The following is a 25,502-nucleotide window of genomic DNA, read 5'->3' as shown; positions in this document are numbered from 1 at the left end:
TTAGAAGCTGTCATTAAAATGAATATTTATTCCAAGAAACTGCTGGAAATCTGGAATAACACAAACAAAACACTGGAGAACTTCAGCAGGTCAGGCAGTATTTATGGAGGAAAATGAACAATCAATATTTTTGGTTGAAACCCTTCATCGCAACTGGAAGGACAAAGTGAAAGGAGAGAAGGAGAGAAGCATGAGCTCGCTGGTGATAGGTGAATCCAGGTGACAGGGTGGGGGGGGGTGGGTTGGCAGGTAGGAAGATGGAGGAGCGAGTGACGTGAGAAGCTGGAAGGTGGTAGGCGAGGGAAAGGACTGAAAAATAACGAATCTGATAGGGAGGACAGTAGATCATGAAAAAATAGAGTAAAGGAAGTGGGGAACCAAAGAAAAATGAAGGTAATGGGTACGTCTCATTAGGATGGGAAGGAAAAAAAAAAGAGTAGAGGAGCCAGAGGAGTGTGTGAAAACAAAGGAAGGGGGGAGGAAGAGAAGGGGTTACAGAGGGGAGTGATTACCGGACGTTAGTGACCTCCGTTGACACTATTAGGTTGGAGACTACCAATACAGAATTTATTCCAAGAATGACCTTTACTTCAGCACAGTAACATTGTTCTAAAGCATGGCAACATAAGCTTTTACTTTGCAAATACATTCAATAGTTCAGAAAGACAGGGATTCTGTGTATAACCAAATACATTCATCATGGCTGCCTCACTGAAACAGGCTCTGGTACTTTTTCTGCATTTGAGTCTCTGCAACTGACATTCCATTACATCAATCATGCTGCCAATATTTAGCATTTTGGGGGTGAACAGCTGAAAATTAGCAATGGAAATATGATTCAGCAAAACACCAGCAAAGGGATTAGTGATTTCAATTATCCAGATTGAAGAAAGTTTATTTAAAATCTCCATAACATTTTGAATTATCACAAGTGTACAACAATTCAACTGAAACATAAATGCAAGCTTCCTTGGATCTTCAGTTACTTTGCACAGTGTATGGATATAACTACTGTCTATTGTGGGACACCTAGTATTCACAGAATGGCTCACCTGATTAAATGGCATTCTGGGTCCATCACCCAGCAATGATGGTTTAGTTGGCTGTTGAAAGGAAGCTGCTTGATGAGGTGGCCCTTGAGTGTTTGAAGCACCCTGCTGAGAATGTGGTGGTCCTCCTGCTGCACACTGTGGCCCTTGAGGCCCCTGTGGTCCTTGCATGCTCTGGGGATGTCCTTGCATTCCCTGGGGATGTCCTTGCATTCCCTGTGGAGGTCCCTGCAGTGGAGGGCCTTGGATTCCTCTTGGACCAGATGGCCCTTGCATTCCTTGTCCCACAGGTAATCCTTGGGGCCCTTGATGTCCTTGTGAACCTGGATGACCTTGGGGTCCTAAACCTTGCTGAACATGGGGTCCTTGCTGTCCTTGTGGCCCAGGGTGATTTTGGGGACCTGGAAAACCTTGTGATGCATGTGGCCCTGGGTGACCCTGGGGTCCTGGGTAACCCTGGGGTCCTGGATGGCCTCCTGGACCATGAATTCCTTGTGGTCCTGCGTGTCCTTGGGGTCCCATTAATCCTTGAGACCCAACAGGTCCCTGCATTAGTGGAGGGACTTGAGGACCCATTTGTCCTGGAGGTGCTGGTGCTCTAAAATTGCCTTGTGGTCCTGAGGGTCCAACAGGCATGTTCATCTGCATCTGTTGAGGTGGATGTGCCTGCTGAAATCCTTGTGGACCCTGTGGAATAAACCCTTGTCCCGGAAATGCCTGTGGTGCCAAAGAAGGACCTTGCTGTTGCTGTTGCTGCTGCTGCTGAACTTGTTCCGCCTGTTTCTGTGCCATCCTCTCAATCTTCAGTTGCTATGATGAAGAAAAGAGAAGCTTATTTACAATTTATAAATGTATCACAATTTTTAAGTGTATCACAGTCTATCAAAGAAATCTAGTGAATAATATCGTTCGTTGTGGCAATCTTTAAGGGGATTGTATAATGTAGAGCTTGAAACGCTATCAGACAATGCTATTTTTTATCTTCTGATTCCAACCGCAATGGGCACTTCTTTAATTGCCATTATTTTATAGTGAACACAATGTAAACAACAATGACAGAATTGCAATTATTGAAATAAATCTACAATGTAAAAAGGTTTTTGGCCCTGACGAGAGATATCCAGATTATTGCCTCAGTTCATCAGCTGAATTTGCTGTTTGTTAATCTTAAATTAGTAAAAGAGCTATAAATGGCCTCAAAGACCCTGGAAGGAAGGGTTCACCACAATGGCGATCTATTACCCCTGGAAGTGTAGATCTGTGAGAAACGAGTGGGGGCTCAAAGTTCATGTCCCCTGCCTGTGGCTACATCAATTGCAAATGTGGTCAACATTGACACATGCAGAACAGCTATCGTGTATTTGTCTCAAGGAACGCCTGAAGTTTCAGAGCACAATAAAATGTGTTTAGCTGCTGGATTCTGATATGATTTCCTAATGGGAATTGCACACCATCCAGGGCAATAAGCCTTTCTATCCTGACCAACCAAGACTACAAAACCATTCTGCGCAGATACAACATGCATGAGGTAACATCCTGATTTGCAATAACAATGCCTTCATGGTTCATGCCGCATTTTATTTATTTCATATATTGGATCAAACATTTAATTGATCTGTTTTTAAATATTAAACAGGGCAAAAATTACCAAAAACAACATGGCAACACATCTAAAAGTTGTAAACTCCTTGTTAGCTGGAAACTGTGATTGACAACAGGTTACAAGCTATCCAGATTAAAAGGATTTAGACAACGAAGGAGCTCTCTAACCTCCAGGAGCAATGGATTGGTGTACTGGAGGGCAGCCATCTCCTGTTCAATTTCTGCTTGAGATTTCTTCTTTTCATCCTTTTTCTTCTCCTCTGCTCTCTCAATCTTTGGCTCCTCAACAGGGACTGTGAGAACCTTATTCTGAGACCATGCCTGTCAGTAAAATGAGAACATTATTACATAAATTGATACATCTCTCCCATCTTCAAACTTCCCACCACCACCCCATCACTTTGAATTCCACCATTTTACCTCACTCAATTGACAAGAAGTTTTGTTCATTGTTGTACAAGCATGGTGTCACTTGTCTATCTGGAGCTATAAATATGAACTGCCATTAATACATAAAAGCTGAAAGATGTGTGTAGTTCTTAGCTTGGTAAGGAAGTGTCCTATATTTTCTCTCATTTCTAGTATATACATCATCTCTCATGTTTCATATCATATTTGGACTAGCTTCAAAATAATTTCTGTACTGAAGTGCTTTGAAACATCCTCAGCACATGAAAAGTGTTCCTTTCACGCCCCCCCCCCACTCCCTGCTTATTGGAAATACTCTTCATGCCAATTGGCATTCCCCCCACCGCCCGCCCGCTTCCATTTATTGAATATACTCTTCCTCTCACGTGGCATTCTTGTGAATGGTGAAAACTGTACAGGAATAGGATTCTATGAACCATAGCAGTATTCAAATATAATAGGCAACTTTCATGTTCAAAGAGGCCCTTTTTTTTAAATCCAAGAAACTAAATTCTCAGCAGAAATTGCCATGGGTCAATCAAATTTCATTTCTCTCCTTCCTACAAACACTAGGGCATCAAACTCCCATTGCACTGCAAGTAATTTGGCTAAATCAGCACTAAGCAAATATTAAATCTAGATACTCCCCACCCATCAAGCTCAGTGTCACTGTCAACTGTGTACAGTTCCTTGCAAGTCAACCTACATAGGAATGAAGTGTACTGGATTTGACAAACCTGTTGAAACTGTACGGGAATGGGCTTTGCATAAGGGACTTTCTTCTGTATTACTTTCTTTTGATCCTTTAACATCACTTCATCCATGCCCCAATCCAATCCTGGGATTGCCATCTCCACTTCATTCACCTCTTCCTTGTCTGTAAACAAATCAAGCTTTATAAGGCCATGAAGCTAGGCAGAGTATTTTCAAAATATTTATGGAGTGACTCATTTCGCATACCACAAATGCAGCCAAAATCTATTTAAATGGAAAAACTGCTAGAATATTGCAAAGCAGTTACCTCCTTCAGTAATTAAATTATTATTTGGGTTACCAATTAATGACAGCATGATTAGCACAGTTGCAAATTGACATAATTTCTTTAAATGCTAGTGAAAGAAAGGCAAGTTTTAAAACAAATTCAAGATTTCCACAATGCCAAACTCATATTTCCTCTAAATCCTGGCTGTCATTTTGTTGCTGATGCAAACCAACATCCTCCCCACCAGAAGTTATAGATTTCAACTCCATCTGCCACGACACTGTCTCAAATTTTCATTTCTCAGCCATGTTACGACACCCCACCACAAAATGGCTGTTGTTCAGTCATGCTCTAGGTGTCAAGATCTCAGAGGATCTATACCGGGATCAACATATTTACACAATCACAATGAAGGTATGCCTGTGGCTATACTCCATTAGGAATTCAAGTAGATTTAGTATGACTACAACACATTTCTACAGATGTTCTGTAGAGACCATTCTAACCTGTTGCATTACTACCTGGTACGGAAATGCCAATGCACAAGAGGCCTCAAAGGATTGTGAACTCGAGCCATCTTCAGCATGGGCACAGCTTCCTACTATTCAGAATATCTTCAAAAGGCAGTACCTCAAGACAGTGGCATCCATCTTTAAGGACCCTCACCATCAGGGACATCCCCTCTTCTGATTACTACCATCAGGGAGGATGTACAAGAGACCGAAGACCCACACTCAATGTTATAGCAGCAGCTTCTTTCCCTCTGCTATCAGGTTTCTGAATTGTCCATGAACTCATGAACACTATCTCGCCCTCTCTCTTTTGTGCTACTTACTTATTTTTCATTGTAGCTTATAGCAATTTCTTATGCCTGCACTTTACTGCTGCAGGAACAGGAAATTTCACAATATGTCAGTAACAATAAACTTGAATCTGAATGCATGCAGTCTTGTTCCCAGGGTTGGGGAATCAAGATATTTACGGTGACAGGGGAGAAATTTAATAGGAACTTAAGGTAACAACGTTTTCCACCCAGAGGGGTGGTCTGTACATGGAATGAGTAGCCAGAGGAAGTGGTTGAGGCATTAAAATCATTTCAAAAGTATTTGGATAGGTACATGGATAGTAAAGGTATTTTTTATGTAGGGTTCTCAGTAATATTAACTGGACCGTTAACTGCTTATTATAAAATGAAGTGTTATAATGAAATGACTTCTTTGTAATGATAACTATGAGGAAATGTTCTCTGTTGCTGAAGTGTTTGGGTTATAGTTATAGATAACGGAGGAACTAACCAATGAAAGCTATGTTATGCTATCTTGTATGTGTATGCTGAGCTGGGGCTCATGGGTTTTTTCGGGAGGCGAGCGGAGAGGACGGATGTGTGGGGAACGGACAGCGGTTCCAGGGCGGCAGATACCAGGTCTCGACGGTTCGTATGGTGGCTGAGGTCTCGGAAGGACATTGTGGATGGAATCAGAGGCAAGAGCTCCAACGTATTAAAATATTATGTGCATGACTGATAAGTTTACTTATGCGGCGCCTTTTCTTTTAGTTGTTTCTACTAACCCCTCACCAGGAATTACTATAAAATATATTTCTTTATTCGCACTTTGTATATTGTTTGATATTTCTGTTGTGGCTGATATTTGGGTGCCTCACACTGTATCCGCACCAAAGCATTTGTACTGTTTGGCGGGGTCGACAGCTATTCACCCTAGGCAACGGGAGTCAGTTGGGGTCACAGACGTTACATTTAAAAAGAAGGACATGGGTAAAATCGCAGCCAGATGGGACTAGCTTAAATGGGAATTTTGGATCAGTTGAATTGAAGGGCCTGCTTCTGGATTGTATGACTCTAACTCTTGAACTCAGTGCCTTGACTACTAAAGGCAAACACACCATACGTCTTCTTTATCATCCTACCAATCTGCACAGCCACTTTCAGGGATCTATGGCCTTGGACTCTAAGACCTCTCTGTACATCAATACTGTTAAGGATCCTGCCATTAACTGTGTATTTGCTCTTTAACTTATCCACAACACCAGTAGTCTTGACCCATCAATCTATGAGCAAGCCAATTCTGAATCCAAGCGTCCAGGTCACTGTGGATAGAATGCATCTTCTTTACTGGATGAGCCTATCATGAGGTGGCACATAGCTCAAAGTTAATATAGTAAACTGCTAACTATTTCACAAGTTACAGTGACCTTCCCCCTCCTAAGGTAAGGATTTCATGTTGAATGCATCAACCACAGCTTTTCAGTTAATTCCAGACCATTTACTTAGTGTAACTTCTAAACTTAAATCAATTGCAGCTACTTTCTGACTACTAGGCCACAGCAAAACATGGTGAAGCTCATCCCCTGGCTGTTACCGTTAACTTCTTTGTAGACTACTTACTGGTCTGTTCCAGCTCCAAGGCTTGTTTCAACTGGTCTGGAATGCCCATCCCAGGAATACTGGATAGACTGTTTGGCTCAATGTCATCTGCGAAATTCCATAATAAACAAAACTTCAGGATATATACAGAGTTTCATCTTTATGTACTATTATACTTAAATGTTTCTTTCCACCATGACCACTATACTTGGACAAGAGGTATTATAAACTAGAGTAGACTTCTTCCATGATGGTTCACAATGGAGAAGAGGCATTCAGAACCTGGAGTCTCTTCACCGGGAGTGAAGAGGAATCCTATGAAAAAGGTGGAGGGAGTGTATACACCTTCCAAACTATGCCTCACCTGTTGTCATTTCTTGCTCCTCCTGTGAATTAATACGTCTCACATTGGTCTTGCCAATCACATAAGAGTACACAGACCAGTAGTGGAAGTTATTCTCAGCCCTGTGAAACTTTCTAAGAGGCTACAAAAATCTTTTGTGCTCTCTGAATTCCAGATATAACTGGATGAATCAGATTACAATCATACACAGAAACAATTATTGTGGAAAGACTGTGATACATTTTACATTAATATATTAGATTACATTGTAAATTAGAAATCAAATGTGAACTGCAATCACATTACAGTCTGGTTGCTTCTGCTATTTATTCCATTGTAAAACACTGCATAATGTATGCTACCAAGGCATATTCCTCACTTACCATACTCTCCCACTGCTTCATCCGACATTCCTGGAAGCAGGTTGAGATTGTAGCGATCTCTCATTTTATCTCCAGGTCTATTTCTCGTCCAGAATTTGCTGCAGATGGAAGTCACAGAGGACAGAGTTAGGGGAACTGACACAAAACAGAGATCCTCTAAGATTGTGTTGCCTGCCTGGTGCTAGGGTTAGGACATTGCTTCTAGGCTGGAGGAGAACTTCAGAAAGTGTGTAACTTGAGAGAGGGATAGGATTCAATGTAAGAACTAATAAAATAGCTAGGACTAGAAAGGAGCTTGGAAACAAAACTGGGTGATTATCTCTGGATTATTACCATCTGAAAATTGGCAAAGGATAAACAGGTTTAGAAAATTAACTTCATGGTTCAAAGTTTATTGTGATAAACAAGGGTTCAGATTCATGGGGCACTGGAACCAGTACCAGGAAATGAGAGTTCTACCAACAGGATGGATTTCACCTCAATTGCGCCAGGACAAGTATCCTGACGAACCGCATAAATAGGATTGTAGACAGAGCACTAAAATAAATAGGAAGAGGATTGGATCCAAGAGCATATGTTTTAATCATGAGGAAATGAGAGAGAAGTGGCACAGGATAGTGATGGGGAAATTGAGAAGCAAAGTGCAGCAGGCTGGGATAGAAAATATGCCTCAAAGAGCAATAGTGTTAGGAAAAACTGCAAAAAATCAAAGATCTAGTGTCTTTATTTCAATGCACACAGCAATAGATAGGCTGATACCACAGATAGCAACAAATTAGTATGATTAATAACAGGGATGCGGTTGTGGAGTCCAAAACAACAGGCCAAAGGGAAAGGAGGCAAGAGTATGTTGTTAAACAAGGATGGAATGAGAGTGATGCTGAGTCACTTTACAGAGCAGTGAATAGTAACGTTTGGTTTGGGTTGAAATCATGAAAGAATACATGGGTAGGAGTAGTCTATGGATTCCACAAATGTGACCTTCAATAAGGTACTACAGTTGCCATGGGTGATTTTAATTTACTTACTGATTGAACAAACCAAATTGACAAGATTATCTTACAGAATAAAATAATCTGTGGAATATGTATCAGAGATGTCTGCTTAAGATAGTATATTGCAGAATCAACCTGGGAACAAGCTATTTTAGATTTAGTGAGAAGTAATTAGGATGAAGTAATAAGAAATCTTGTGGTTAAAGATTTCCTGGGAAATATCGACCAAAATATGATAGAATTCTAGATGCGGTCTGAGGGTGAAGACCATGGCACCATAATCATGGTCTTGAACGTATTTAGAGCATTTATAAAGGTATGAAGGAGAGGTTGTCTAAGGTGGACTAAGAAAATAGGCTGAGAGAAGTAAATGAACAGCACAAGTATTCAAACCACTGGTCCCTAATGCTCAGCAAGGAACTTATCCCAATCAGAAGGATTCCATGAGAATGAGGCACAATCTGCACTTAACAAGAGGTCAAGAGTAATGCTAAATTGAAAATGTAGGAAATACGAAGTGGTGATTGTTGGTGAGAATCAATACTGGCACACCTGAGGGACGTATGCTTAGCCCAATGCTCTACACCCAAGACTGTGTAGCTAGGCATAACTCAAATGCCATCAATAAATTTGTGATGACACAACTATTGTTGGCAGAATTTCAAATGGTGATGAAAAGGCGTTCAGGAGCAAGATGTATCAACTATTTGACTGGTGTCACAGCAACAACCTTGGACTCGGTATCAGTGACCACAAAAATTGATTATGGACTTCAGAAAGGGTAAGACACACACCAGTCTTCCTAGAGGGATCAGAAGTGGAAAGAGTGAGTAATTTCAAGTTCCTGGCTGTCAGCATCTCTGAGGATCTATCCTGTGCCCAACATATCGAGGCAGTCACAAAAGAAGGCACAACACTGGCTATATTTCATTGGTATGTCAGTGAAGACACTCACAAATTTCTACAGATGTATCACGGAGAGCATTCTAACTGGCTGCATCAATGTTTGGTATAGTGGGGGTGGGGACACTGCAAAGATTCGTGGAGAGAGGCTGGCCGATGATGAACCAGGAGAACAAAGTGAACAGAGTGTAGTGCCTATCCCCTTAGTGAGATACGTCACTACCATTTACAGGTGGATCGGAGATCCTGACATCACAAAGTTCCTTTGAAAAAATGTTATTAATGATGGGTTGATAAATTTCAAAGTCATAAAAACATAACTATTTTTGGTGGGACGAGAGAGTAAGACTTTACTGCTAATGTTACAGGGTATGGTTTTCTGCACGAAGCAATGTGTTCTGCCGGTAGTGTTTGGATTCCTGTAAAAAGATAAAGGGATGCTTAGGAAATGTGGTGTCATCCAATCAGGACAGTGGAAATGGGAAAAGGTTCTGGAGAACGCTGGGGGAGAGATTTTGTGACGGACATTGAGTTGGGTCGAGGTCTTTGTCGGCAGGAGATGGAGAGAGAAGAAACTCGAGAGAACCGGCAGTAGGAATCCGGTGGGAATGTGAGATTCGTTGGGAGGAATTCTACCAGGAGTTGGCACTGTGAGTACATCGGACACAACAGATTTCGAAGATTTGAACTCCAACCTATGCCTACTTGACTGTTTAATTATGAAGGGCCCTTTTGTTTTTTTTTCTTTCTTTTCTTTCATAACTGTTTGTTTAAGCTTACATTCATAAATATACTTCCTTAATAATTGTACAGTCTGGATTCATCAACTGTATGGAGCCAGGTGAGCCTGCTACACAAGTAACAGCATGCTCTCCATATCGTACTGCCTTGGTTTGTGTACCGTATCATGTAGACAGTTACGATGCAAAAGCCTGACCAAAGAAGGGCCTCACTAAGAAAGGAGCTAAAGGGAGGTAGTCATCCCCAAAGTTACAGGAGGCAGGTACCTGGGTGGCCTGTAAGAGAGAAAACGAATAGGCAGGCAGTGCAGAGTACCCTGCGGCTGTTCTCCTCAATAATAAAAGGGAGGAAGTCCTGAAGACAGAATTTAGGGAGTTAGGTAGAAAGCTGAAAAGCAGGACCTCCAGTGTAGTGATCTCTACCACTCACCAGAAAGGGCAAGAATAGCAAGATATGACAGAAGAACCCGTGGCTGAGGAATTGGTGTAGGGGGCAAGGTTTCAAATATCTGTATTATTGGGATCTCTTCTGGTGAAAAGAACAGCTTATACCTGAACCAAGAGGGACCAATATCCTTGCAGGCATGTTTACTAGAATTGTTGGGGAGGGTTTAAACAAATTTGGCAAGGGTTTGGAAACCGGAGTGATAGGGCTGAAGATGAGGCAGCCGGTATACAAGTAGATGCACTGTGTAGTGGGACTGTGAGGAAGGACAAACAGGATGATAGGGCAAAACTGCAGTCTGTGGGATGAGTTGAAGTGCAACATGGGGGAAAAATTCAAAAGGGTGATGAATACAGGACTGAAGGTGTTATATTTGAATTCATGCAGTATGCAGAATCAGGTAGACGATCTTGTAAAGCAGTTACTTAGGCAGGTATAACGTTGTGGGCAGCACAGAGTCATGACTGAAAGAAAATCTTAGTTGGGAGCTTATCATCCACAGATCCACATTATATTGAAAGGATGGGCATGTAGGCAGAGGGGGTGGGATGGCTCCATTGGTACAGAATGAAATCAAATCCTTGGAAAGAGTTGACAGAGGATCAGAAGATGTAGAATCATTGTTGGTAGAGTTAAGAAACTACAAAAGTAAAAAGACCCTGTTGGGAGTTATACATAGGCCTCTGAACAGTAACCAGGATGTGAGCTACAAATTACAACAGTGATAGAAAATGCATGTCAAAAGTACAATGTTACGACAATCATGGGGGAATTTCAATATGCAGGTAATTGGGAAAATTAGGCAGTCACTGGATCCCAAGGGTGGTAATTTGTAAAATGTCTACAAGATGGCTTTATAGAGCAGCTTGTGGCTTAGCCCTCTAGGGAAATGGTAATTCTGGAAAAAACGGCAACCCAAAATGGATTGGGTGTTGTATAATGAACCAGATTTGAATACGGAGCTTAAGGTAGAGAAACCCTAAGGAGATAGTGATCATAATATGATAGAATTTACCCTGTATTTTGAGAGAGCAAAGATAAAGTCAGATGTATCAGTATTACAATGGAGTAAACAGAATCACAGAGGCACGAGAGGAGCTGGCCAAAGTTGATTGAAAGGGCACACTAGCATAGGTGATGGCAGAACAGCAACAGCTGTGAGTTTCTGGGGGTAATTTGCAAGGTACAAGATAGTGTTACGAGAATACACATAAAATTAAGATGTTTGCTGGCCTGGGCTAGCATCAGTGGCATCAGCAGTTGGTCTGCCACCTGCCCTCAGGGGAAGGAGAGATAAGGAACAATGGAGCAGCGTCTGGAGATGTGTAATGGAGGGACGTGGGAGAGGGAGCTGTCTGGAGCGGCTCCCCCTTTGAACCCTGAACTGTTTGAAGTGATGGACAGGCGATACCCCAGCAGGGGGATAAAAAGGGACAGGTTCGCTAAGGCGACACACACGCCACCCGAGGTAACGAGACCCTGGAAGCGGTGCGCCTCTCACGAGTGGGTGAGAAGTGCCAGACAACGACAAGGGTGGAAAGGTACAATCAGCGGGAACCCGGTGTGTGTCCGCCCTTGCCTGGGTGCCGGGTTCACTGCAGAGGATCGACCGCATCTGGAGGAGGGGTCACAGTCGGTGACCTCAGGTGACATCACCAAGGACCCGCCCAAATGCTGTTTGTGAGCCATCTCGCTGGTCTGTGAGTGAAGCCGTTCTGAATGATCAGTTGTTCCTATTCTATGTCTCTCTTCCCCCACCTTGTCCATCGCCATGGCAACGATTACTGCGAACTGGACTACTAACTGGACTGAACTTTGAGTCATTTTGAAATTGGTCATTTACCCCTAGACAACGATAGAGCTTGATTGATGCTGTTATCTTAATTCTGTGCACATGTGTGGTTATCATTGTTGAATTGTTGCATTTATTATCCTTTCGATTACTGTGTTGCTTGTTTCTTTAATAAAACTTTCTTAGTTCTAGTACTCCAGACTCCAACTGAGTGATCCATTTCTGCTGGTTTGGCAACCCAGTTACGGGGTACGGAACAATAGATACATCCTGAAGATGAAGTAGCATTCTAAAGGGAGGATGAGGCAACTGAGCCTGACAGCATAAAACGAGAGGGCATATAATATAGCAAGAATTAGTGGGAAGTTAAGAGGATAGAGAACATTTTAAAAACCAACAGCAGGCAACCAGAAAAGCCATAAGGAGGGAAAAGGTGAAATATGAAGATAAGATAGGTAATAATATAAAAGAAGATATCAAACTATTTTCAGATAAAGAGTAAAAGAGGCAAGAGTAGATATCAGGCTGGTGAAAAATGATGCTGGAGAGTTAATGATGGGGGACAAAGAAATGGTGGAAGAACTTAAGTATTTTGTGTCAGTCTTCACTGTGAAAGACACTAGCAGTATGCCAGAAATTTAAGAGTGTCAGTGGGCAGAAGTGAGTGCAGTTGCTATTACCAAGGAGAAGGTGCTTGGGAAGTTGAAATATCTGACGTAGGTAAGTCACCTAGACCAGTTGGACTACATCCTGGAGTTCTGAAAGGGGTAGCTGAAGAGACTGCAGAGGTACGAGCAATGATCTTTCAAGAATCACTATATTCTGGAATGGTTCCAGAGAACTGGAAAATTGTAAACGTCACTCCACCCTCTAAGAAGGGAGGGAGGAAGAAGAAAGGAAATTATAGGCCAATTAGTCTGACTTCAATGCTTGAAAGATGTTGGACTCCGTTATTAAAGTTGAGGTTTTGAGATAATTGAAGGCACTTGACAAAATAGGCCAAAGTCATCATGGCTTCATTAAGGGGAAATCTTGACTGACAAATCTGTTGAAATTCTTTGAGAAAATAACAGATGGGATAGACAAAGGATAATCAGTGAATCTTGTGTACTTGGATCTTCAGAAGACCTTTGACAAGGTGCTGCACATAAGGCTGCTGAACAAGAGCCCATGGTATCACAGGAAAGATATTTGCATGGACAGTAGATTGGTTGATTGGCAGTAGGCAAAGAGTGGGAACAAAAGTAGTCTTTTCTGATTGGCTGCCAGGGACTATTGGTGTTCTGTAGGGGTCGATGTTGGAACTGCTTCTTTTCACGTTATGTATCAATGATTTGGATAAAGGAATTGGTGGCTTTGTGGCCATGTTTGTGCACTATATGAAGATAGGTAGAAGGGCAGGTAATATTGTGTAAGTAGAGAGTCCGCAGAAGGACTTAGAGAGATTAGGAGAATGTGTAAAGAAGTGGCAGATGGAATATTGTGCAGGGAAAATGTATGGTCATGCACTTTGGGGAAAGAAATAAAAGTGTAGACCATTTTCTAAATTGGAGAAAATTGAAAACTCAAGAGGTGCAAAAGGATTTGGGATTTGTTGCGCAGGATTCCCTAACAGTTAACTTGAGAGTGGAGTTGGTAGTAAGGAAGGCAAAAGCAATGTTACCATTCATTTCCAGAGAATGGGGTGGGGGTTCATTGAAATCTTATCGAATATTGAAAGGCTCAGTTAGAGTGGATGCAGAGAAGATGTTTCTTATAGCGGGTGAGTCTAGGCACAGACTCAGAATAGAGGGTATCCATTTAGAACTGAGATGAGGAGGAATGTATTTAGACAGAAGTAGTGAATATATGGAACTTATTGCCACAGACTGCTCTGGAGGCCAAGTCATTGAGTATATTTAAAGTGGAGGTTGAGATAGGTTCTTGTTTAATTAGGATGTAAAGCATTACAGGGAGAAGGTAGGAGTATGAGGTTGAGAGGGATAATAAATCAGCCATAATAGAATGGTAGAGCAGACTCAATAGGCTGAATAGCTCAATTCTGCTCCTATGTCTTATGACTTCATGGGATCTCAAAAGATTGAGGCTGGCGAATTAATAACAGGAAACAAAGGAATGGCAGTTAGTTCATGCATCAGTCTTCACCATAGAGGATTTTGCTTCTATCCCCAGTGGGATTTTACATCACTTGTGATGTAAGGTTTGGCGAGGAAGGTTTGGCATTCATTTTCTGTTGTTATTTGAGGAGAGGGGCAGTATGAGTGTGAGGGCAGTTTGTTGTTCTCGGTGTCTCCAAGCCTCCCGGACGTCAACATCTGCGCCAAGTGCATCGAGATGCAGCTCCTAAGGGACCGCGTTACGGAACTGGAGCTGCAGCTCGATGACCTTCGTCTGGTCAGGGAGAGTGAGGAGTTGATAGAGAGGAGTTATATGCAGGTGGTCACACCGGGGCCACAGGAGGAAGACAAGTGGGTCACGGTTAGGAGGGGGAAGGGGAAGAATCAGGTAATAGAGAGTACCCCGGTGGCTGTGCCCCTTAACAATAGGTACTCCTGTTTGAGTACTGTTGGGGGGGACAGCTTACCCGGGGGAAGCAACAGTGGCCGTGCCTCCGGCACAGAGTCCGGCCCTGTAGCTCAGAAGGATAGGGAAAGGAAGAGGAGGGCAGTTGTGATAGGGGACTCGATAGTAAGTGGGTCAGATAGAAGATTCTGTGGACGCAGTGCAGAGACCCGGATGGTAGTTTGCCTCCCTGGTGCCAGGGTCCAGGATATCTCTGATCGTGTCCAAGATATCCTGAAGTGGGAGGGTGAGGAGCCAGAGGTCGTGGTACATATAGGTACCAATGACATAGGTAGGAAAAGGGAAGAGGTCCTGAAAGGAGAATATAGGGAGCTAGGAAGGGAGTTGAGAAAAAGGACCGCAAAGGTAGTAATCTCGGGATTACTGCCTGTGCCACGCGACAGTGAGAGTAGGAATGTGATGAGGTGGAGGATAAATGCATGGCTGAGGGATTGGAGCAGGAGGCAGGGATTCAAGTTTTTGGATCATTGGGACCTCTTTTGGCGCAGGCGTGACCTGTACAAAAAGGACGGGTTACACTTGAGTCCTAGGGGGACTAATATCCTGGCACGGAGATTAGCGAGGGCTACTGAGGTGACTTTAAGCTAGAATGGTTGGGGGGGTGGGAATCAAATTAAAGAGGTTAGGCGAGAGGAGGTTAGTTCACAACAGGGGGATGGGAACCAGTGCAGAGAGACAGAGGGGTGTAAAGTGAGGGTAGAAGCAAAAAGTAGTAAGGAGAAAAGTAAAAGTGGCAGGCCAACAAATCCAGGGCAAGCATCAAAAAGGGCCACTTTTCAACATAGTTGTATAAGGGCTAAGAGAGTTGTAAAAGAGCGCCTGAAGGCTTTGTGTGTCAATGCCAGGAGCATTCGTAACAAGGTGGATGAATTGAAAGTGCAGATTGTTATTAATGATTATGATATAGTTGGGATCACAGAGACATGGCTCCAGGGTGACCAAGGATGGGAGCTCAACGTTCAGGGATATTCAATATTCAGGAGGGATAGACATGAAAGAAAAGGAGGTGGGGTGGCATTGCTGGTTAAAGAGGAGATTAACGCAATAGAAAGGAAGGACATAAACCGGGAAGATGTGGAATCGATATGGGTAGAGCTGCATAACACTAAGGGGCAGAAAACGCTGGTGGGAGTTGTGTACAGGCCACCTAACGGTAGTAGTGAGGTCGGGGATGGTATTAAACAGGAAATTAGAAATGTGTGCAATAAAGGAACAGCAGTTATAATGGGTGACTTCAATCTACATGTAGATTGGGTGAACCAAATTGGTAAAGGTGCTGAGGAAGAGGATTTCTTGGAATGTATGCGGGATGGTTTTTTGAACCAACATGTCGAGGAACCAACTAGAGAGCAGGCTATTCTGGACTGGGTTTTGAGCAATGAGGAAGGGTTAATTAGCAATCTTGTCGTGAGAGGCCCCTTGGGTAAGAGTGACCATAATATGGTGGAATTCTTCATTAAGATGGAGAGTGACATAGTTAATTCAGAAACAAAGGTTCTGAACTTAAAGAGGGGTAACTTTGAAGGTATGAGACGTGAATTAGCTAAGATAGACTGGCAAATGACACTTAAAGGATTGACGGTGGATATGCAATGGGAAGCATTTAAAGATTGCATGGATGAACTACAACAATTGTTCATCCCAGTTTGGCAAAAGAATAAATCAAGGAAGGTAGTGCACCCGTGGCTGACAAAGAGAAATTAGGGATAGTATCAATTCCAAAGAAATTAGCCAGAAAAAGTGGCTCACCTGAGGACTGGGAGAAATTCAGAGTTCAGCAGAGGAGGACATAGGGCTTAATTAGGAAGGGGAAAAAAGATTATGAGAGAAAACTGGCAGGGAACATAAAAACTGACTGTAAAAGCTTTTATAGATATGTAAAAAGGAAAAGACTGATAAAGACAATTGCAGGTCCCCTACAGACAGAAACAGATGTATTGATTATGGGGAGCAAGGACATGGCAGACCAATTGAATAATTACTTTGGTTCTGTCTTCACTAAGGAGGACATAAATAATCTTCCAGTAATAGTAGGGGACAGAGGGTCCAGTGAGATGGAGGTACTGAGCGAAATACATGTTAGTAGGGAAGTGGTGTTGGGTAAATTGAAGGGATTAAAGGCAGATAAATCCCCAGGGCCAGATGGTCTGCATCCCAGAGTGCTTAAGGAAGTAGCCCAAGAAATAGTGGATGCATTAGTGATAATTTTTCAAAACTCGTTAGATTCTGGACTAGTTCCTGAGGATTGGAGGGTGGCTAACGTAACCCTACTTTTTAAAAAAGGAGGGAGAGAGAAACCGGGGAATTATAGACCGGTTAGCCTAACGTCGGTGGTGGAGAAACTGCTGGAGTCAGTTATCAAAGATGTGATAACAGCACATTTGGAAAGCGGTGAAATCATCGGACAAAGTCAGCATGGATTTGTGAAAGGAAAATCATGTCTGACGAATCTCACAGAATTTTTTGAGGATGTAAGTAGTAGAGTGGATAGGGGAGAACCAGTGGATGTGGTATATTTGGATTTTCAAAAGGCTTTTGACAAGGTCCCACACAGGAGATTAGTGTGCAAACTTAAAGCACAAGGTATTGGGGGTAAGGTATTGATGTGGATAGAGAATTGGTTAGCAGACAGGAAGCAAAGAGTGGGAATAAACGGGACCTTTTCAGAATGGCAGGCAGTGATGAGTGGGGTACCGCAAGGCTCAGTGCTGGGACCCCAGTTGTTTACAATATTTATTAATGACTTGGATGAGGGAATTAAATACAGCATCTCCAAGTTTGCGGATGACACGAAGCTGGGCGGCAGTGTTAGCTGTGAGGAGGATGCTACGAGGATGCAGGGTGACTTGGATAGGTTGGGTGAGGGGGCAAATTCATGGCAGATGCAATTTAATGTAGATAAACGTGAAGTTATCCACTTTGGTGGCAAAAATAGGAAAACAGATTATTATCTGAATGGTGGCCAATTAGGAAAAGGGGAGGTGCAACGAGACCTGGGTGTCACTATACACCAGTCATTGAAAGTGGGCACGCAGGTACAGCAGGCGGTGAAAAAGGCGAATGGTATGCTGGCATTTATAGCAAGAGGATTCGAGTACAGGAGCAGGGAGGTACTACTGCAGTTGTACAAGGCCTTGGTGAGACCACACCTGGAGTATTGTGAGCAGTTTTGGTCCCCTAATCTGAGGAAAGACATCTTTGCCATAGAGGGAGTACAAAGAAGGTTCACCAGATTGATTCCTGGGATATTTCTTTCATATGAAGAAAGACTGGATGAACTGGGCTTGTACTCGTTGGAATTTAGAAGATTGAGGGGGGATCTGACTGAAACGTATAAAATCCTAAAGGGATTGGACAGGCTAGATGCAGGAAGATCGTTCCCGATGTTGGGGAAGTCCAGAACGAGGGGTCACAGTTTGAGGATAAAGGCGAAGCCTTTTAGGACTGAGATTAGGAAAAACTTCTTCACACAGAGAGTGGTGAATCTGTGGTATTCTCTGCCACAGGAAACAGTTCATTGGCTATATTTAAGAGGGAGTTAGATATGGCCCTTGTGGCTAGGGGGATCAGAGGGTATGGAGGGAAGGCTGGTGCAGGGTTCTGAGTTGGATGATCAGCCATGATCATAATAAATGGCGGTGCAGGCTCGAAGGGCTGAATGGCCTACTCCTGCACCTATTTTCTATGTTTTCTAATTTCATCCCAGTTATTTGAAATCATGAGGGATAAAATAGTATAGAAACTTTTACAGGGCTAGAGACAGACAAATTACCAGGGTTCAGTAGCCTGCATCTTTACGGAAGTGGCTGTAGTCACAATAGACCCATTCGTTGAATTTATTCAAAATCTCCTAAATTCCAGGAACGAACCAGAAGACTGAAAAATAGCCAACATGAGTCCCCTGTTCAAAGCCAGTTAGTATTTATTGCATGTATTGTTGACAAGATACTAGTCAATAACTATTCATTTAGGGAAGTGGAGTCAACCTGTTTTTATGAAAGGTAAATCATGTTTGACAAATTTGCTTGAATTCTTTGAAGGTGTGACAGGCAGACTGACTGCATAATCAGAGCCAAGGCTCTAGAAAGTGCATTATTCAATAATAAATTAAGGGAGTGAATTAAATCCAACCAACTTTCATATTAGTTTGGTAACTATAAAAGATTTCTGACAGCCTTCAGGAAGAGTAAAAGTGGGAAGACTTGAAGCACTATTTTCCAATTCTTTGTGCTTATTAATATTTTCCTGGAGGACCAGAAACCACAAAGATAATCCTTCATTTAAAAAGAACTAAGGGTGGACAATTAAAATATTAACTCTGCTCAATCTGCTGAGTTTTTTTTCAGCATTTAAAATTTTTTATTACACAATATTTAATAGACTGTTAGTAATGTATTGAGATTATTAAAGGATGGAATAAATTAGCCCTCAAAGGCTAATTAAATGGCAGCATTAATTTATTAATGGAAGATCATGAATAAATGTGATGAAGTAACAAGGTTGCTGAGCTTTGTGTATTTGTTGTCTATATTATGTTAGTAAAGTGTCTTACAAGGTTCAAATGGAGAGCAACCCATGCGAACTTAAAGAAATTGACAAGTTGAATCCATATATTGCTCAAGCTAAGGGAAAGAGCAAATGAGTTTTAAAGCTGTTTGTTGCAAGGTTGTAGAAACAGTACAGTTGGTAAAGAAGGCTGCAGGAAGATATCAGTTATGTGGTATGTGATAAACCTAAAACAAAATTTAATCCAGTAATGTTGGATGGACATGATTGACAGAAGGATGTTTCTGCACTGTATGAATGAGTGAATGGTGAGGTAATACCTTTGGGAAGAAAAGCAAGTCAAGGACATATGGAATACATGGTAGGATCCTATGTGCAGATGAAAGGATGAATCTTGGAATGCAATGCATTAAATCACTTACAGTAGCAAGATAAACAATTGTTATTATGCTTAAGGTAAGCTTTCATTTATTAGCCAATACAAAGATTCGAAAATCAATTTGACCACAGCAGAACTGCATAAAATACCACTGGTGCCACAGCTAGAGTACAATTACCAGTATAAGATTACAGGAAGGATACAAAGGCAGTACAGCGCATAATGCCAAAGTAGTTCAGTTATAGATCACTGGTTTGCTGGGCTGGGGGAAGCTGAAGCAAGACTGAAGACCTCAGTATGCCAAACAAAATGACCTATTTCCAATAGCATAATCTGGTAACATTCACCCAGAGACCACTTTATTAGGGACATCTGTACACCTGCTCTGCACCAAATATCTAATCAGCCAATCATATGGCAACAACTGAATACACAAGAATACGGAGACATTGTCAAGAGGTTCAGGCCAAACATTAGAATGGAGAAGAAATGTGATCTAAATGTCTTGGACTGTGGAATGATTGTTGATGCCAAACATGGTGGTTTGAGTATCTCAGATACTGCTGATCTCCTACATTTTTCACGCATAACAGTCTGTAGAGTTTACAGGGAATGGTGCAAAAAACATTCAGTGAGTGGCAGTTCTTGTTAATGAGAGGTCAAAGGAGAATGGCCAAACTGGTTCAAGCTCATAGGAAAGCGACAATAACTCAACCATCTATCACAACAGTGGTGTGCAGAGGAATATCTCTGAATGCCTAACACATTGACCCTTGAAATGGACAGGCTACTGCAGCAGAAGACCATGAATATACACGCAGTGGCCACTTTATTAGGTACAGGAGGTACTAATAAAGTGGCCACTAAGTGTAGCCTTGATATGTTGAAGAAAGACTGAAGGAACATTACAAATTGTGGTTGTAGCCTGGAACTCAAGAACTGAAACGTGTGGTGGCAGAAACATTTGCTGTATTCAGAAACCACCTGAAGTGTTGCAACCCCCAGTCTAAAGATTGAGAACGAGGAAGTGGAATCAATCTGAATAACTCTCACTTTGGCCAGTATAGTCCTCCTTCCTGACTGTAAATTTCTATGCATGACGTATCCGTGAAGATCATGAGGTCCTCTTATTTATTTTCAGTTGAAGTATACCTGGTGTGGTCATTGGATCCTGAACAAAGTATGTGTCCAAGTGGGTGCCAGGCCAGGCTCCAGATCATCCCTTCATGAGCCATCTCCATTCCTCCAACCTCCTTCTCCACACTGTAATCAAATAAATCCATTAACAAAATCTGATCAGTTAAGGTACAATGTGGAACATTAACCAGAACAGCATAAAAATACAGGTCGTCATCAAGTTTTGCAAATATGGACTGAAGAGATACTAAAGAGATATTGGCCATGAGAGCAGAACTTGTTTTCTCGTGGGTTTGTGTGGTATTGATTACAGTGTATTCAGATGCAGGCTAGAAAAATTATATATGGGCCTACTTTTAACTGAACAAGTCAAAAGGGCAGAAAAAGAGCAGAGGACATTTATTCTGAATATTATTTTGAATTTTACTTACCCAACATGCCAGAAGAGCAAAGAGCCATCAGATCCCCCACTGGCAAACAACCCCTCATGCACTGGATGCCAAGCCACAGCTATAAGCAAACAGAAGTCAGGAATTAAAAGAGGATACAGGGTTAAATCACCTTACAATATGTTTCTGTTAATTATACTATGAGACTTTTAGGGAAATTTTTACTCTCTTTTCTGTAAAAAGACAAGTAAATGTGATAAAAAAAAACTCTTTTTAAATTTATGTTGGATTAGGGGCCAAATTGTTGTTTTTATGTTTTTCCGAGTAGTTTTTGCTTCTTTATATTTGTACAATCACCCATTTGTCTTTAACCTTTTAGTATCTTGTACTGTATTTCTGTAGCAGCAGACACAAATTGCTGGAGGAAATCAACAAGTCGGGCTTCTTCTCCCTTCCTTTCCAGTCATAATGAAGGGCCTAAGCCCGAAACCCAGATTCCCTCCACAGATGCTATGAGGCTTGCTGAGTTCCTCCAACATTTTGAGGGTGTTGCTCAAGTTTTCCAGCATCTACAGAATATATACTCTCAGTGGCCACTTCATCAGGTACACCTCAACACCTGCTTGTTAATGCAAATATCTAATCAACCATTCACAAGGCAGCAACTCAATACATAAACACATACAGACATGGTCAAAAGGTTCAGCTGTTGTTCACACCAAACATCAGAATGAGGAAGAAATGTGATCTAACTGACTCTGACCGTGGAATGATTATTGGTGTCAGATAGGGTGGTTTGAGCATCTCAGAAACTACTGGGATTTTCACACACAACAGTCTCTAGAATTTACAGAGAATACTGTGAAAAACAAAAAAATATCCAGAGAGTGACAGTTTTGTGGTCAAAAACACACTGTTAATGAAAAAAGTCAAAGGAGGATGGCTAGACTGATTCAAACTGACAGGAAGATGACAGAAACTCAAATAACCATGTGTTACAAGTGGCGTGCAGAAAAGCATCTCTGAATGTATAACGCGTTGAACCTACAGCAGCAGAGTATCACGAACATACACTTAGTGGCCACTTTGTCAGGTAAAGGGAGTACTTAATAAAGTGACACTGACTGTACTTCTGTAGTTTATTTGTCTGCAAAGCTGAAGTGTGAATCAGTCACTGCTCACAACTTTCTTGTTACTTTTCAGCCTTGCTTGCAGGTACAGGCTGACCCTGTCTGACCTGTACTATGACGAACATGTAACAAAACAGCTGTAACCGTAAGTTTTCACCTCATTTCGGATTTCTGAAGAAACTTCTGGACAACATTATTTTCAAATTTTTTTAAATCAAATCAGTGTATAAAATAAGCAGTTTATTTCACTGCACAACAGCCAATAAAAAAATTATAAATATTATGTTGCTTTTTGGTATGGCATTTGCTCTTTAAAATGCAAGCCTTAAAACTGAGAAAAACAAATTCATCCTAATAATTTGTTAAAATATAAATTGGATCAATGCTAATACTTAACAGGAAAGTAATGTTAAAGCATGAAAACTGTTTCATTTTTGCTCAATTTCCTCTGAAATAAAATAGGGTGATATCAATCAAGAAAATCAAATTGCATGGATTAATTGCATGACCAATGGTGTCACAATGGTTGTTGTGACACATCTAGTTTGGTAGTGGTAGTACTGTGGGTAGTGTTTGTAGCTCTCGCTCACAGCTTCCATCGCTGGCTAGCAGTCTTGCGAAGAGCTGAAACGCAAGTCTCTCCCTGCCAGTACACAATCTCTCCAACAGCAAGCTTCATGTAGCTTCTCCTCGCTGGCGACACACAGAAACTGAACTCCTTTTGGACTCAGGCTGAACTACAGAGGATGGGTGGAAGTGGTCTGTCGTCTGCACATGTAGAACAGAGGTCTACCATTGCGTGAACCAGATCCCTGACTAGGGTAAGTAGTCCCCCTGTCTTATGGGCAGTCTCAGGAGCGTCAAAGGCTACGGGAGTAAACCTGGACAGAAAATCAAGAGTGGAGCTCCTAAGACGGCTGGACATTACTGAACATCCTTCAGGCAGCTCCTGCAGCCAAGCTGGTGCCAAACGTATTGCTTCGCTTTCCTTTGGACTACACATCTGAGGCCAAGAAGGGGAACTTGACAACTGGGCATACCAGGATCTTCATTCCTTCTGCTCAGGCTTGTACCCCGGAGAGGTCAACTCGACACTGGACTGACCCATAGCTCACCCCCATTGTCCTTCAAGACAGATGGATGCTATCAATGAAGTTACAAATATGTTTCGAAGAGAAGCTCATATTTAATGTCTGTTTTTACCTTTAATTATCTTCTTCCATATTAACACCATTCGTAATAAAGACAGCCTAGAAATACTAAGCAGGTATATTTATGGAAAAAGAAACAAAAGTTAACATTTCAGGCCATTGACCTTATTGCTGACCTGCATTTTCTTTCAGATTTCCATTTTGTTTTACTGTGAATTGCAAGTAACTCAGGGTGACCTTGAGTATTTTTGTATTATATTTACCAACAATATGCAGAATGAAAAATAAGTACAATCCTCAGTACACTACAACAATAAATATGAATTTTCTTCCAGCATCTGCAAATGTAAGCATCTGTAAGTAAACGCATTAGCTTTAACTTGAACATAATGGTCAGATCACGTATTAGTTTCCATCATTATCATCAACCTTTCTGATACAATGTATTCAAGCGGATAGGTGTTTACGAATACTATAGTAACCTTGTCATAAATTCCAGTGCCCCGGAAATTTTTCCTATCTATCCCTTTCCTGAGCACAGGGCCCATTTACCAAGAGAAATTTCAGATAGTAATTCTTACACTGCAGATACCGGAGGAAGATTCAAATCTAGTGTGAAAATTTACAGAATTAGTCTTTACAAATTAACTGAGGACTGTACTTATTTTTCACTCTGCATATTGTTGATAAACAACAAATTAAAACAAGACTATTCTTAACATACAGGTTACTCTGTTGCATGTAATGACAAGCTGGACCTTGGGGATTTCTTGCAAGAACTTAAAAAATTAAAAGGGGATACCCAACTAACTGCAGTGATACAGTTATTTTTGTGTTGGTTTATTTCACTGTAACATTAAAATCATTAAGCTGTACTGTTCAGAAAAACAGGAAGAAGCTACCACACCCCACCCCTCCCACTCCTAGTCCTGGTTGACTCTATAGGGTTGATTAGCATGGAATGCTTTTATTTGAAACACTGAAGCAAGTATTTGTCACTACTTAATCCTCTATGTGACGAGATGGAACTTAGTCTCCTTTAACATAGTATCAAGGGCAGATAATTTTCTTCCATTCAAACTGTTGAGTTTGATAGCTGTGGACAAATAAAACAAATGAAAAAAAGACCAACCAAGACACCAATAGAAGACAAAATGGATTCAACACTCCAAACTGGACACAAAATTTGCTCCCAACCTCAATATCAATACGTTGGGTTCTGTGGTATTGTTGAAACTCAGGGAAAAAATAAAATTTAAAACAGGTGTGACGAGAATACACATAAAATTAAGATGTTTGCTGGCCTGGGTTAGCATCAGTGACATCAGCAAGTGGTCTGCCACCTGCCCTCAGGGGAAGGAGAGATAAGGAACAATGGAGCAGCGTCTGGAGATGTGTAATGAAGGGACGGGGGAGAGAGAGCTGTCTGGAGCGGCTCCCCCCTTTGAACCTTGAACTGTTTGAAGTGATGGACAGGCGATACCCCAGCAGGGGGATAAAAAGGGACAGGTTCACTAAGGCAGCAGACACACACGACACCCGAGGTAACGAGACCCTGGAAGCGGTACGCCTCTCACGAGTCGGTGAGAAGTACCAGACAACGCCCGGGGTGGAAAGGTACGATCAGCGGGAACCCGGTGTGTGTCCGCCCTTGCCTGGGTGCCGGGTTCACTGCAGAGGATCGACCGCATCTGGAGGAGGGGTCACAGTCGGTGACCTCAGGTGACATCACCAAGGACCCGCCCAAAAGTTGCTTGTGAGCCATCTCGTCGGTCTGTGAGTGAAGCTGTGTATGAATAGTTGTTCCTGTTTTCTCTCTCTCTCTCCCCGCACGTTGTCCATCGCCATGGCAACGATTACTGCGAACTGAACTACTAAACTAGACTGAACTTTGAGTCACTTTGAAATTTGGTCATTTACCCCTAGACAACGATAGAGCTTGATTGATGCTGTTATCTTAATTCTGTGCACATGTGTGGTTATCAATGTTGAACTGTTGCATTTATTATCCTTTCGATTACTGTGTTGCTTGTTTCTTTAATAAAACTTTCTTAGTTCTAGTACTCCAGACTCCAACTGAGTGATCCATTTCTGCTGGTTTGGCAGCCCAGTTACGGGGTACGTAACACAGGTCTTCACTGACAAGGCATGGCAGAATAATGTCTGATTTATTAGACTAATATCCATGAATTTTCATCATTG

The 25,502-nt window shown here is 41.9% G+C and overlaps 1 protein-coding gene across 1 annotated transcript in view; it reads right to left on the bottom strand.

Annotated features, from left to right (window-relative positions):
* The window catches only part of wdr33 (WD repeat domain 33), a 158,762-nt gene that overhangs the window by 30,376 nt on the left and 102,884 nt on the right, over positions 1-25,502 (bottom strand). The window contains exons 10-16 of the mRNA XM_063046180.1: positions 21,062-21,140; positions 20,646-20,756; positions 7,151-7,248; positions 6,446-6,532; positions 3,797-3,936; positions 2,820-2,972; positions 1,053-1,859 (exon numbers count right to left, since the gene is read on the bottom strand). Of these exons, the coding sequence (XP_062902250.1) occupies positions 1,053-1,859; positions 2,820-2,972; positions 3,797-3,936; positions 6,446-6,532; positions 7,151-7,248; positions 20,646-20,756; positions 21,062-21,140 (1,475 nt within the window). The remainder of the gene's footprint in view (positions 1-1,052; positions 1,860-2,819; positions 2,973-3,796; positions 3,937-6,445; positions 6,533-7,150; positions 7,249-20,645; positions 20,757-21,061; positions 21,141-25,502) is intronic.

The sequence above is a fragment of the Mobula hypostoma genome, chromosome 4, assembly GCF_963921235.1.
Source record: "Mobula hypostoma chromosome 4, sMobHyp1.1, whole genome shotgun sequence".
NCBI lineage: Eukaryota > Metazoa > Chordata > Chondrichthyes > Myliobatiformes > Myliobatidae > Mobula > Mobula hypostoma.
This window is presented reverse-complemented; position numbering and strand designations above follow the sequence as displayed.